The 15,977-nt window shown below is 36.6% G+C and overlaps 1 protein-coding gene across 28 annotated transcripts in view; it reads left to right on the top strand.

Moving 5' to 3' along the window:
* LOC108396673 (putative neutral ceramidase C) overlaps positions 1 to 15,360 on the top strand; it is a 100,478-nt gene extending 85,118 nt beyond the window's left edge. For all 28 annotated transcript variants that reach the window (XM_073241063.1, XM_073241062.1, XM_073241060.1 and 25 more), the window contains 3 exons: positions 3,498 to 3,557; positions 6,815 to 6,903; positions 8,797 to 15,360. In XM_073241063.1, the coding sequence (XP_073097164.1) occupies positions 3,498 to 3,557; positions 6,815 to 6,903; positions 8,797 to 8,986 (339 nt within the window). In that variant the 3' untranslated portion in view covers positions 8,987 to 15,360. The remainder of the gene's footprint in view (positions 1 to 3,497; positions 3,558 to 6,814; positions 6,904 to 8,796) is intronic.
* The last annotated feature ends 617 nt before the right edge of the window (positions 15,361 to 15,977 follow it).

Here is a 15,977-nt window from a genome sequence, read left to right as displayed (position 1 = left end):
GCCAGTTTAGCTCTTAGCTTTCAGTGTTTGCCTTCCAGTGAGATCACCACTTTAAATGGCTATTTCCAAACAAGTGAGTTCCTTTTGGCAGCAGGAACAAAGCTGTTGATTTTGTGACCATCCCCATCTTGTTGGGCTTCAGCACGACAGAGGATGGATGTAACCCCAGCAAGAGCATCAGAGTGAACTCTTCTCAAAGGTTACTAGTTTTAATGAATAAACATTTCTCAGTTTTTTAATTGATATCTCTAACTCCAAAATGGGTATTTTTGACTGTTTTGTCTACATATATAGTCCCCTTTTGGGGAGAGGACATACTGAACTGTTGGACTCTGTCACATCAGAAGTGCCTGTTTGCTACCATTTTAATTGGCATGTTATATCTGTAATGGGGTTGTTTCTCATTGTTAAGATGAGCGTGAGTAAACAGGGAATAGTGAATGTGGGGAAAAAAAAACAAGGAAAGGAACACTTTTAAGGATTAGGACAATTTGACTAACCAGATACCAGATATAAAGCTTAGTTTTTTAAAATGAACATAATATTGGCTGTAGGGCAGATGCCGTATGTAAGGGATGTAGTGATGTTTGCAGGATGTGGAACATTTTGCTAATGACATTGACTAATTTAGTAATCTCACTGGTGAAAGTGGAGAAAAGGAGAAAATAAATTGATAGTCATTCAGGGGAGTTGAAAGAGAAGCAAATAATTAAATGGCACATCTCTGTTTAGATGGTCATCATTGATTCTGAATCCATAGAAAGTTTTTATTAAAAAATGTTTTGATGTGAGCTAGGCTTTGGAGGACGAATAGGAGTTCACTGTGCCTATCAAGACACATCTCCGCAGGTGCATATAGCATGTAAAGGGCTTGAGGTGGAGCAGCAGGTGGAAACTTACCTATAAAAGCTCTTGTGTGCCATGGTAAGTGATGGGAAGGCTTGCTTTCTCGTTACTTCATTATTTTAAAAACACGCTTATTGATGTGTAATTGAATTACAAGAAGTCATACATTTTTAAAGTGTACAATGTGTTAAATTTTTAACTATTGAGATCATTTATTTCTTTTTGAATGATCTTTGGTAGTTTCTATATTTAAAGGTATTTGTCCATATCATGTCATCTAAATAACTGAATATATAGACATGAAGTAATTAACTGATTTTCTGTTGTTGTCTTTTAAATATCTATAAATTCTATGTTGATATCCCATATCTTCTTCCTGGTAGTAATAATTTATGCCTTCTGGGTTTTTTTTTCCTTAATCAGTCAGACTAGTGGCGTTCTTCCATTTCTTTCTTCCTGGTCTTTGTGCTATTGTTTTAATATACTTTACTTCTATATAATTTATGGACTCCACCATGGATTGTTATTTTTACTTTAAATAAAGTAGTTGTCTTAAAAAAAGTTTTAAACAATAAGACAACAAATTATATTTGCTTATACACTAAGTCTCTGGAGCTCTTCATTTATTTATGTAGGTCAAAATTTCCATCTAGTGTCATTTTCTGTTTGCTTGAACGACTTCATTTAACATTATTCTCTCTTCTCTTATATGTTTGAAGATGTTTTTATTTCACTTTCATTTTTTTGAAGAATATTTTCACTGTGGAATTCTTGGTTAGCAGATTTTTCTTTTAGTACCTTAAAGTTGTTGCTCTATAGTCTTCTGGTCTCCATTATTTTCAATGAAAAAATCTGCTGTCATCCTTATGTATCTTCTTCTCTGTGTAGTGTTTTTTTTTCTCTTGTGTCTTTTAGAATTTTATTCTTCTTATTTCTAGTTTTAAGCAATTTGATGGTAATGATCCTTCAAGTAATTTTCTTTTTTGGTCTTTGTGCTGGGGGTTCACTGAGTTTCTTGGACTTATGGGCTTATAGTTTTCAGCAGATTTGGAAAATTTTGGCTATTATTTCCTCAAATATTTTTCTGCATTTATTCCTCTCTTCCAATCTTTTGGGAAGTTCAGTTACCATATATTGGGCAGCTTGAAGTTGATACACAGCTCAGTGCTGCTCTATTCATTTTCTTCAATCTTTTACCCCCATTTTTTATTTTGTGTAGTTTCTATTGCTATATCTTCAAATTCAGTCATCTTTTCTTCAGTGATATCTAATTTGCTATTTCCATCCAATGTATTTTCTTTTCAGACACTGTAATTTTTATGCTAGAGGTGTGGATTAAGTCTCATGTCTTCAACATGCCTATTTAACATGTTCATTCATTCTGTTAGCTTTTTGAACATACAGAATAGAGTTATAAAAACTATTTTAGTGTCCTTGTCTACTAATTCTATCATCTGTTTCATTAATGGGTCAGTTTTGATTGAGAGTCTTCCCGTTATGAGCAGTTCTTTTCTCTCCTATGATGCCAGACATTGTGAATTTTATCTTGTTAGTTGCTGGATGTTTTTCTATTCCTGTAGATATTTTTAAGCTTTGTTTTAGGTGTTATTAAATTACTTGGAAAGAGTTTGATCCCTTTGAGTGTTAGTAACTTTTTAGGTTGGGCCAGGAAAGCCATTATTCTACCCCTGCATTCACTGAGGTAAAACTCTTTTGAATTATGAGGTTTTCTGGTCTTGCTAGTGAGAACTGGAACTCTTCTCAATTCTGCATCATCCCAGGATTGTTCTAATTCTTTTAATTGATTCTTTTCTTCGCTTCAGACAGCTCCCTTACATTCATGCAGAGTGGAAGGATGCCTTCTGCAAATCTCCAGAATTCTCTCTCTGAGTAGCTTTCTTCCCTGTGTGCTCTCTTCTCTCTTTTGCTTTACCCTGTGAAGTCAAGACCACTTGGTCCTCATGGACTCCCACATCAGTTTCTTGACTTAGGTAGAATGCCTGGTTTTGCTTGAATTCTGCCTCCTTCTGCTGTGACCTATAAACTCTCTGAAGGCATTAAGCTGGGCAATTGTTGGGCTCATCTTGTTTGTTTTCTGTCATTCAAAGATCACTGTTTTCATTGTCCACTGTCTTTAAAACCATTGTTCAATACATATTTGTCCAGCTATTTTGGTTGTTCCAGGGGGCAAGATATATATACACTCTGTCTCTCCATCTTGTATCTTACATGTGTAAGTAGTAGTGTAAGTGCAAGTACAAGTCATCCATGGAAGTTTTCACTGCTCTCATTTAATTTAGTCCATCTCCTGTATGTGTATGGGAAAGGAGATATAAGAAAATTCAAAGGCTGAAGAAACCATTTTAATGTGCTGTCACTAGTAAACTATAGCTTTATATCTTCCTTTATATCTGAATCTACCAAAAGAAAATTCACTGGCCAAAAATTCTGGAGTAATTTATTGGTCAAGAATTCCTACGTCCATTGTTACAAAGGTATTTTCTCCAATGTTCTCAGAGCTTACTTGATTAAATAGAATAGAATCTATATAGGTAGCTAGAATCCTAGAACATTTCATAAGTCATGGCCCAAATACAAGCACAGCAAAAAATGGTTTTCTTAGAACTCATAAAATGAGTTTTTATTTTCAGGGAGAAGTTGCTGAGGTTACATTTGTTGGTGCTAACCCAAAGAATTCAGCAGAAAACAAGGTAAGCATCACTGATTCTTTTTATAAATTAAAATCTGCCTCTGGGCCTTTTATTCACTTGACTATTTCAATAGAAATTACCAACATAGAGATAAAATGTTCCAACTTATTTTTCATCTTATTTTTTAAGTGGAAAAGTTTAAGTTGGAACAGTTAATGTGGAACTGAGTCTGGGGAAAAAAGCACACAGGAAACATTTAATTGGCTCTGCTTAGGACCACATGGAGCACAATGCATAGGGAACCACACTGTCTCCTGAAAAAGTGTCAAAACTCTAGAAACTTTGGTAAAACAATCAAAGAGTTAAGAATGAAGTATTTCTTTGGCTCTTTCCTACCCGCTCTTGGGCTCTTCTCCTCCTGCTCCAACACTGTCCTTTTCATCCCACCTCTGCTGCTGTGCAGTGAGCGTGGGTGCCTGGGTGGACGCCCTCCTGGCTTAGAGCCCTGGCCCATGTGCTTTACTTTTTCTAGCATTGGCCATTTCTGTACTCTTTGCTCCTGGTACTAACAGGATATTTATTTATTAACCTTTAAAAATGACATAAGAAATACATGTCCAGTGTAAAAACAGACAGTATAAGGGCGCTGAAAATAGAATGTGAAAGTACCCCTCTTTCTTCTGTTTTAGAGGTAATCACTGTTAATAGTACATATCATTTCATACCTTTCTGTTTTTATGATATAAATAAATTTATGTTTACCTGATAATCATGAAGTATATGTCTTTATGTATATATACATACATATGTAATATATCTGTTAACAAAATAAAGTCATTGTGCTTCTCTGTAACTACCTTAGAATGTTCTTGTAACTAGATAAGCAATAACTCGACACATCCTAGTTACAAAAATTCAGACAATAAAGAAATATGTAGAGGAAAAAGATAATAGGTATTGAAAGTGATTTCAAGGTCAGATTTTTTAGCATGAGGATTGCATTTATGGTCTCAATGAGAAGTTTTTCCCAGGACCCATTGTCACTTATAATCCAAATAGCTTTCTTCCTAATGAGCCTTCCCATTTCCGTTCATTAAAATATCATTGCTGTGATAACAATTGTGGCAATATGACATTGTCAAATATGACATTGGGTGAAAATGTTGATTTAGTCAATATGCACCTGTTTGAAATAATTTCTCTAGGCAGTCAAGCTATGCCAATATATTTACATGTTTATAACATTATTTTCTGAAGATATTGCAGTGGTGTAGTAAAACTGGTATCATTTGATATCCTTAGGGTGGAGAAATATTATCATCATTATTGTCACAAAGAGGCAGGAGAGCAAAATGCTTAAAGCACTATAATGAGACTAGAATTAATCTCTAAGAATACTCTGGGGCTTAGCATAAAACAATTCTCTCTCTACTTTATTATCAGTAATCATCACATCCTCACCACTATGTATGTATGTATGTATTTATTTATATATTTTTATTAAGGTATCATTCATACACACTCTTATGAAGGCTTCACATGAAAAACATTATGGTTACAACATTCACCCATATTATCAAGACCCCCCCAATAGCCCATTGAAGTCACTGTCCATAAGTGTAGTAAGATGCCACAGAGTCACTACTTGTCTTCTCTGTGCTGCACTGTCTTCCCTGTGACCCCCCCATGCCATGTGTACCAATCATAATGCCGTTTAATTCCCTTCTCCCTCCCTCCTCACCCATCCTCCCTCGCTCCTTTCCTTTGGTAACCGCTAGTCCCTTCCTGGAGTCTGTGAGTCTGCTGCTGTTTTTTTCCTTCAGTTTTGCTTCATTGTTATACTACACAAATGAGGGAAATCATTTGGTACTTGTCTTTCTCTGCCTGGCTTATTTCACTGAGCATAATGCCCTCTAGCTCCATCCATGTTGCTGCAAATGGTAGGATTTGTTTTTTCTTATGGCTGAATAATATTCCATTGTGTATATGTACCACCTCTTCTTTATCCATTCATCTAAAGATGGACACTTAGGTTGCTTCTGTATCTTGGCTATTGTAAATAACCTCACCACTATTTATTGAATGCTTACTATTCACAGGTACTAAGCTAAGTGCTTTACATACATTATCTCATGAATTTAATCCTCACTACTACCCAGAGGGTTATGTTTTATTATCCCTATTTTACAGATGAATAAACTGAGGTCTAGAGAGATTTGATAATTTGTATTAATTAATTAATTGTGTATCTGGAAGAGATTAAGGTTGGTGGGGGAAGGACAGTCACATTGCTCATGTATTGATGGCCTAGCCTTGTTGTCTAATTTGCACCGTAGGGTCCACTCTATCTCTTACTCTATCTAAGGCTTCTGTCATGTTGCTCTGTCCTAAATGGCCAGGAACAACTCTCTATACAAGTCATTATGGTTAAGAAAACTTCCTAATTGAATATAATCTATTAGTTGAATAATTAGAGAAGAATTTTAAGAAATTCTATGGCCCAGCTAGAAATAAGTGAACGTTCAGCCAGTTTATTTAAACATCTGTAAATGACAGATATAAAGGGCTCTGGTGGATAAAGTGAATCAGACACATGTGCTAAGGGCTACAATCTAAAGATTTTTTAGGAAAATCAGAGATTTATGATCTTTATATCTTTTAATTTGTTGTGTTATTCAAATTTGTGCTTTATTTGAAGCTGAATTCTTGGGGTTTGAAACAAATCCTTGCAGTAGTTTTCTAATGGGAGAATAAAATCTGCTTATGATGTGCTTTCTAGGAACCCATTATGACACAATAAAGAGATTGTTTTTATCATCCTAGGAAAAGGAAAGATTTATGCATCATTTTCAGTTATTTCACTCAGGAAGCAGTATTTACTAATAATTCATTACCTGGAAATAGAAAGATGAGGAAACTTTCCCATTTATCTCCTAAATCTTGAGGTAACTAGAGTAAGTCTTAGAATATAGATCAATAAACATGTCATGAAAAGGTTTGACTTATGCCTTTTTTAAATCTCAACTTTTATTCCATCATTTCTCTGCCCTAATTTCCAAAAATTTGCTCTCAGCTCTAAAATTATGATTCAGTCAATTTTCTAAAAAACATCATGTTTTTTTGTAGACTGGATAAATCAACATTCTGAAGACATTACATAGAATGTTAAGGTGAATACCTAAGAATCAGGATGAAATTCGAGTACATTTTCACACAAGTATTGGTAGGTTAGTGTGCAGTCAACAAAGGGAGTATTTATAGGCAGTTTCCTCCTGTGACTGTGCGGTGTTTGATTAGTTCTATTAATTGCATTTCAGACCCATCAGACCTTCCTCACTGTGGAGAAATATGAGGCCACTTCAACAACATGGCACATAGTGCATAATGATGCCTCCTGGGAGACTCGGTGAGCATGCCTATCGAATATTTTGTCTTTCAAGTCTTGAAAACAATTGGTTAGTAATGCAGGGAAAGCAAATGGGAAGACTGGCTTAATACTTGATATTAATGATACCAAATTCCCAAGGAGCCTTCTGGCCATATTTCATTGATTTATTAGACTTTATTTTGATTATATTTTTCTACAAAACAGTGTGGTGCTGTATGTTTCTGTAAGATTAGGTGCTAATGAGGTTATGGTTTCCATTCTTATAAACATCTGTTGTGCTTTTCTCCATGGTCACCAACTTTAACCCTAAAAGCTGGCTAGCCTTCTTGCAAATTGATTGAAAGGGGTGCTGGACGAAGGTGTTAAGGTGGCTCTGTAGAGTGTGACCTTTCTGTATTGCATGTTTACATATGGTCAATGATTCTTCATTCGAACTATTAAAACATAAGGAACTTGAGTGTTTGACTGTTATTGGTTGAAGTAAGGAAGGAATATGCTCATGGAGTTTCCTCAGAGACTTATCTCTGTGCCTTTTGTTGCCAAATACCTGTGTTGAATGGATATTTTGAAGATTTAGAAATGGGTCTGCTGTAAGAAAGTGTTACTGTTCCCAAATCTGTTAATTTCACACCACAGGAGAGTGGTATGGAAGTGGGCTATTTTTGGCAATTTGTATCTAATTCAGATTGCCTCAAACTAAGTGATTATTTGTGTGTTGGTTTGATTCACATGGTTAGCTGGAAATAGAGATTTGACCATGTTGTGGGCTATTTGATAGCCATGCATAAATATGAATATAATGTTTCCTCTGATATTCAGAACTCTAGGTAATATTTAAACAAGTAATAATACATATTTATTGTTAAAATAAGGTTAAACTGAAGGAAATGATGATGATAATGAAAAAGGATGATTTATTTTTTAAAGTTAAAAATCATAACAGTCAACATTGAGGGTATGTATAGACCTCCACCTTGTTCAGCACCAGCAGTATCATCAACTCTTCATTGACAGCACTGGACCAATCACTGAGAATCATAGGATGTTGACCACACCTCCCCTGCCCAGGGGATTTACTCTCTGCATAACTAAGGACATCAATCAGTTAGCCCATTGTATTTCACTGTATCTAGAAGAGTATCTGAGCTTGCTGTCATGGTCTACAAGGGCTAACATAATCTGACTCCATGTTTCTATCATCTCAACCACCCTTCCACAGTTTACTGTGCCCTAATCCTACTGACCTATATTCTGCTCCTTGGATGAACCAAATTTGTTCCTGCTTCAGACACTTTGCATTCTCTGTTCCTTCTTCCTAAAATGCTGTTCCCCTAGATGTGTGGGTTCAGCTTAAATGACATTGCTTTAGAGAGATTTCTGTCTTACTTTTTCATTTCACTTATCACTTTTAAAATTATTTGTTTACTGCCTTTCTCTCCACCTTTGCCCTAGTAGAACATATGCTCCATGAGATTTGGACCATGTCTGCCTTCCTCACTGCCATATGCCTAGTACCTCTAGAATAGAGTCTGGCATGTCACTTATTAAATATATATTTTTAACAAATGAATCTAAATGTGAAAAGACATGTCAACTGAAGCAGAGGATGACAGGAGTTGAAAGGATACTATAGCAGTTCTAAAGCAGGAGACATCCTATGTTCTGAATATCGGGTATGGCTTTCTAGGAAGGATCAAGTTTAGGTAGTTAAAAAGGTAGAACAAGTAAAGATTTTCCTACAATTGGTGTCTCTTAAAGGTCCTCGTCTCAAAAGTAAGTATTTATCTCTGTTCTGTTCATTGCTATACTCTCATTACCTTGGTTATCATAGGTACTCCCTAAATATTCATTTAATGAATAATCACACATTTTTAAAGAGTAAAATTGGATTTGTATGTTTTCTACCAACAGTTTCTATTGGCACAAAGGATTACTGGGTCATAGCAATGCAACAATACAATGGCATATTCCAGATACTGCCCAGCCTGGACTCTATAGAATAAGATATTTTGGACACAATCGGAAACAGAACTTTCTCAAGCCTGCTGTCATACTTTCATTTGAAAGCACCTCCTCCACTTTTGAAGTTGTAACTACTTAATGAAAAGCTGACAAACTAGCTTTAAATTTAATTTGCAGTTTAAAGAGTAGCTGTACTCTGTATGATTTATATAATTGATTTCATATGAATGGAAACTATTGTGATGACTTCTATAATTGCTCTTGTCTGGGAACAGATAGTTTACTGCTAATGGGACAGAGATATGTGTGTGTATATATATGAGATGTGTGTGTCTCATTTATCTTGCTCCAGCAGGTTTGTACCTCATAGTCTACATCCTAAAGCATGATTTCCCTTGGGGCCCTATGGCTGTTTAAAGGGACAGTTCTACTCAGTATGAAACCTCTGAAAAGCTAGTAAGAGTGGTTGAAGATACGTGAACAATGTTGAAACTATTTATTGATAGAATTATTGAATGTTAGCACTGGAAAAGTTTAAAGAGATTATCTAGTTTGATACTTCACTTTGCATATGGGAAAAATGAAGTTTTATGGATTTAGGGTTAGCATCAGGATGCAGGACCTTTCCACCAGTCACATTTAAAAAATATTATATACACATTGATCATAAATGTATAGACCTAATTAGAGAAACTTAGCATGAAAATTAGCTTGCCAGTTTTTCTATATTGAGCATAGCCTTTTAAAGTAGTCACCCTGAAGTTAATATGCCTAATCCTGAGTTTTGTTGATGCTCAAATCATTTTTGGAATTGCTTTCTGAGTGCAATTATGAAAAAGTCAGACTTGCAATATTTTGATCATGCCTTCTGTTTCCCTAAGTGCTCTTATCCCACTGAATTGTGTCTCTTATTTTGAAGACTTGTTCTAACTGATTTTTGACTGTTTTCACTAATTAAATACACCCAAACCACAAAGCTTTGCCATTAGTATTGATATTAAAATGGAAATATTACTGGCTTAGAAGAGAGTCCTCAAAGGAGAGGCTCTAAATTCACTTGTTTGTTCTTTTCTCACTCCCTCGTGGACCCATTCAATCATAATGTTTATTAAGACTTACTCTTAGACCCAGAGCTCTACTAGTGCCTGGCTTTGAAAATTAGTGAGGTCATATGTGAGATGAATGTGTAAGTGTCAATAGGTGACCATTTGGGGAAGAAAATACTAAATATATAAAGTCTAGGGGGGCATTTAAAAGTCAGTAATCTTCAAGTCATATCTTGTATACAATCTGTACTGGATATTATTTGGGAGGAAAAGGACTCCCAGTTTTGAAAAACATGTCTTGAAAGTTATTTTTTTAAACATTATGAACCCAGCCTAATGTTCCAAACAATGAGATTTGACAATCTAACATTGATTACTTGAAAGTACTAATCGCTTTTAAAATTATCCATGTTAAGTAGGAGCCTCCAGGTTACAAATTTCCAAAACCAAGTCATGCTTTTGTGTGTATGGAAAAGCATTAGCATTTTAGGCAAAAAATCCACCTTTATTTCAAAAATAAACTTTAAAGTTTGAAAATAGTAATGACATTAATATTGATAATGCTAATGTTCACTTATGTATGACTAACCAAGCTATGTTGCATTGGGGCGAGCCTCAAATACTTTTTGATGTATCAGTACTGTAGAGGCTGCTTGTTTGGAAGTTAACTGCTGGAGAATTAGGTATCAGGATTGCAAATGGTTGTTATCCTTTTTCTTTATGACACCACAGTATTTAGTGGAAAAGTTCAGAAGCCTAAAAGAGCAGGTGATTCTGAATGTAGGTGACCCACGACAGGTAAGTTATATTAGAACTGATGACAGGATTTTCAAAGTATTTCTCATGACTCAGAAGAGTTTCTGAACTTTTTTCCACCACCTCCATGCCACTCACTGAAGCTTTCCTCAGTCAGCCTGGGATTCCCTGCTGTTCATTTACAGCCATTGTGTTTTGCTACTGAATGACCCTTCTGCACCCAGCCCTCTGTCCACCAATGTGCTTGGACTCAACCCACAGAAACCTGTTTTCTCACTAGCTGCCATCTCTTCCAACCTATGCAGTTCCCTTCTGCAGTTTGTAAGACCAGATCCCTATGTTATAGATACCACCGTTCTTCATTTAAGCCTAAAAGATTTCCAGGAAGAAGCTGATCTGATAGGCTAATATACAAACATAGATCCAATCTGCCTGTGTCTGCTTTTGGGAGTGGCTCATTGGAACCAAACCATGTGGAGAAAACTCCAGAAATTGGTGGCGAATATGGAAAAAAATGGGGTTGGGTTGGTGGGGGAACTCTTTCGGTGAAGATTTTGTCTCTCATGTCAGTGTGTCTGTGTTTTATTTGTTGTCCTCTGTCTACTCCAGTTTTAAGGGCACTGTGACTTCTTCAGAAAGTACTGATGATTCCTCCATAGTTTTCAATGAGTTGTAGATAAATTGTTAATTTTCAATAGAATGTTTAATAGTAGATTAATAATTACACTTAGTAAAGTATTTCTATTAAGAGATGATGTAAAGGAATGAGTATTTTTCTTTTTAAGAGAAGGACAAATCGTGGTGGATTCCATGTAAATCAGGTTGGAAAGTGATATAAATGACCTCTTCTAAGTAACCACTCAAACATAAGGGAACCCTTTATTAGTTCCTTCCTGCCCTCCAAAGATTTACTCTGGTAAAATACATGTTTGACATTTTTTTACTGCTATTGCAACTGAGAGTTTCCTAGGCAGGTAGTTAATTATAAAATTGTCTTATGAACTAATATTGAACAAAGGAATAAATATACTTGTGCATATCTTCTTTCAATTTAACTTCTTATGCTTCTCCTCCAGTGTTGGCAAGCACACTGTCCTTTTCTTATTATTAGCACATGGATTTCATCTTTAGCTAGATGACTCCATCATTAGATGATCCTTTTATGCACTTAGTTCTTTCAAATAATGTTTTTGCTTCCTGGGTATCCCAGTCTGACCTACCAGTATATACTGGCTTTTGGAATTTCTGCCATATACGTTGCCAGAAAGGGAAATTTGTACATTTCTCACACAATTAGAATGCATTTAGCTGTAAGTAACAAAATATTCTTGATCGACAGGGGTCCAAACAGTAAAGATATTTACAATCTCACATAGCAATGAATCTTGAGGTGACAAATTCAGGGTTTGGTTAAGCCACTCAAAGATGTTACTGGCTTTCCTAGCATTTTATTTCAGTTCTTAGGCTTGTCCTATCAGTCAAAAGATGGCGATCTCATGTCTTCATGCAATTGCATGCAGCAGCAAAAAGGAAGAGGAGAGTTCTCAGAATCTGTTTTTGGAAGGTGGAAAGTATTTAGTAGAAACATAAATAGAATTTTCCTTACATTTCATTGTCCAGAATTATGCCACATAGCTTCAAAGAAGGCTGAGAAAGGGAATATTTGGTATTTTCTGCCTCTAGAGAGGAAGGCAAGTTCTGATAGCAAGAAGGAAAAGGTGGTGGAAGTTACTGTTCTATAAATGTGTCAAACGAAATGGGTTTGCTGTGCAACAACATTCATGTACGTTGCTCGATCTCATTACGTGTCCTTTAGAGTCAGTGGGAGAATCTGTTCCACATGTCACTCAGGAACTCAGCTTGCCGGAAGCTCCCTTTCAAAACATGCTTCTATAATTAGGGGGAGGGATCTAGTCTCCCATGATTGGGGTAAGTGAACATGGGGAGTCATGGACAAGCTCTTAAAGCTTCCACCTGGAAGTACATACATCACTGCTCAGACTTCATTGGGTAAAGGACAGAGCAGTGTATTCAGGACTTGCCCTAATGGTTACTACAATAGGCAAACAATCACATCTGCATATCCAACGTAAGGGCTCTTTGAAATAATTGGGACTAGTTTTATTGTAGGGAATATGTTTTTAGAAAACACATCTTGGGACCCTGATGATGACAGGCTTGCTTTCTGTACTGCAAAAGGTATGCATTCATTCAGCAAATTTATATTGAGCACCTATATACTTTGTGGCAGGCATTATGCTAAGCCCCAAGGATACCATAATGATGAAAACACAGTGAGATACTGACATCAGGGAGGAAACAGATAGGTAAACAGGCAATTCTGCAGAGGGACCTATACTGACACAGCAGTGCAGAGTGTTAGAGATGGCCCCTTAAACTGTCTTGGGGATATTGCAGTAAGTTTCCTGGAAGATACAACATCTAAGCTAAGACCTAAAGGATATTAGTTAGGGTAAGGTAATCGTGTATGTGTGTGTGTTTACACACATGAGTACAAGGTGACTACACTGTTCCAGATAGAGGGAATATAAGTAGTTTATCAAGGTTGGATAGAGTGCAAGGGAGAGCGTTCAGAGATAGAGCACTGAACTTTGCCCTCATAAATAGCAGTTTGTTTTTATATTTGTATTCGTATTTTTCCTGCTTGTGAGTGAATATATTTTCCTTTTGCTATACTAATGAAATGTATCTTTTTTTAAATTAAGGTATTATTGATATACACTCTTATGAAGGTTTCACATGAAAAACAATGTGGTTACTACATTCACCCATATTATTGAGTCCCCCCACAAAACCCCATTGTAGTCACTGCCCATCAGTGTAGTAAGATGCCACAGAGTTACTATTTGCCTTCTCAGTGCTACACTGTCTTCCCCTTGACACCCACCACACCATGTGTACTAAACATAATACCCCTCAATCGCCTTCTCCCTCCCCCACCGCCCTCCCTCCCCCCTCCCCTTTGGTAACTGCTAGTCCCTTCTTGGAGTCTGTGAGTCTGCTGCTGTTTTGTTCCTTCAGTAAAACATATCTTTTATAACCAAGGAAACTGATTTTGGTTCCCAGTCTTCAGTGACATTGGGTATCATCCTTCTGTCTTTATGGGCTGTGACCCTGTCTCTTGGAACGGAATTAAGAGACTTCTTTTGCTTCAGCCAATCTCATGTTTCCAAATCTTGATTTCCTTTTGCTTTTTCATACCTGCTGAATTGGTAGGTACAGCCAATAAAGACCAGTTTTCCCCTTTAGATGGAGTCCAGACTGGCCTGTATCTTATAAATACTTATGAATACTAAAGAACTGACCCACCTACTTTAAAATAAAATTCAAAGTACTTTGGCAAGCATAATTTCATGTTATCAGAGACCCAGCCTCTGTTAATTTTTTCTCTGGCTATGTTTTAGGATAATGAATGAACTAGAAGCCTGGGATTGGCTCAACACTGCCCAGAGGAGAACAGGATATCTACCACTCTTCTAACAGATTGATGTAACGATAGTCTTCATTTTTTGTAGTTTTTCTATTCAATATGCCAGATTTGCCTTTTACTTTAAGATCAGGGTAAGCTAAATGAACACAAGAACTTAACATCCTAGCAATTGCATACTTGGATAAGAAGTCCAACAGGGACCCAATCACATACCCTAAACGGGCAGTGAATCCAGGTGGTAATGCAGAGAAAGAAATCCTTAAGTGGAATTTCAATCAACTAGCATGTATTATTTTATAAATAAAGTTGGTGCCGCCATGATGAGGAGAGTTGTACATTTTGGATGCTTTCCCCAAACCGGATCATACTGTGCTGGCCTTTTGCCCCTCTTTCACCAGTTTCTTTTAACTTCAAGTTCACAAATGCAAAACATGTTGTTGGGATGGAGGAGTAGCTTATAACCCTTGGGCATAAACTGGAAGTTGTATGAAAGATGGAACCCAGACCCTGGAGTCTGGTTAAGTTGGATTGAATTATGGCTGTAACCTTGGAAGTCACCCTATTTAGTGAAATGGTGATAGCAGTAAGGACCTTCTAAGGGGTTGTATAAGTTTATGGTTAAGAGAGAATATTCTGGATACTAATTGATTCAAACCCTAGGTCTACCATTTACCCAGTGTAAGATCCTGAGTAAATTATTCAATTTCTTAAAGTCACTGTTTTTTTTTCTGTTTGCTTTCTTTATTTTTAATTGAAGTATTGTTGATATACAAACTTACATAGGTTTCAAATATACAACACAGTGTTTCAACAGTTACCCATCTTATTAAATCCTCACCCCCCACTAGTGCAGTTACTATCTATCAACACAGGAAGATGTAACAGAATCACTAGCTATATTCTTCCATGCCATCCTACTATTCCTATGACCAAGTTATATTAGGAGTGAGAATTTTTGTGCCTTATTATCCCCGTACCCCTACCCCTCCAGCCTCTCCCTCATGGTAACCACCAGTCACTTCTCAAAACCACTGTTTCTTAATGTACCTTAATCTCTTAATGTATAAAATGAGAACAGTAAGAGTGCTTATCTTCTTAGTATGTGAGACTGAAATAAGGTGAAGCTGTTGACACAGTGTCTGGCATGTGGTATATGCTTAATTTACTTAGCTGTTAATTAACTTAGATGCCACTGAGTACTATATGAGGTGATGCATGTAAGTATAAAGACTGAGAAATAAAAAATTCCTCCATTGTGAACTGAATCCATGATTTGTCCCAAAGATATTATGCTTTTCCTCATCTCTTTCAAGGTTGTAATTTTGACATCTCTCATGTTACGGTAGAAATAATTGGGATGGGGGTGGTAACTGAAGCTTATAGAGTGGTCTGGACTGACAGGTTATGGGGATCAGAATGGGTCAGAAGGTAGGAGTGTATACGCCTTTACAGTTGAAGTGGATGTGCCTTACTGATTGACAGGTGGGAGGCAGAGAAAGATAGTTTCAAAAAATAAAAGCCCTGAAACATTGGGCCATAGTAACTGTATAAACAGAAGCCAGAGTTAAAGGCAGTGATTTCAGCGGGATGATGGTAATTCTAGTTTTGAATGTATGGGATTCTGACAAGATGTCCAGGTGGCAAAGAGCAGCAAGCAGTGGGAAATGTGGGGTGGCAGGATTGGAGAGAAAGTAGAGCAAAATATAGAGATATGGGAAGCATCAATTTCAAACCAATAGTGGAAATCAAGGGAGTTGATGACTTGCAAGGAAGGCTTTTAGGAGGTGAAAACAGCCTGGGACAACAGGCCTTTGGGCAACATCTGCTTTAGGAAGGGAAGGAGAAGGAGGACCAGAAAATACTAAGAAGAAACAATT

The sequence above is a fragment of the Manis javanica genome, chromosome 7, assembly GCF_040802235.1.
Source record: "Manis javanica isolate MJ-LG chromosome 7, MJ_LKY, whole genome shotgun sequence".
Taxonomy (NCBI): domain Eukaryota; kingdom Metazoa; phylum Chordata; class Mammalia; order Pholidota; family Manidae; genus Manis; species Manis javanica.
The sequence above is the reverse complement of the archived record's forward strand: the minus strand, read 5'-3'. Positions and strand labels throughout refer to the sequence as shown.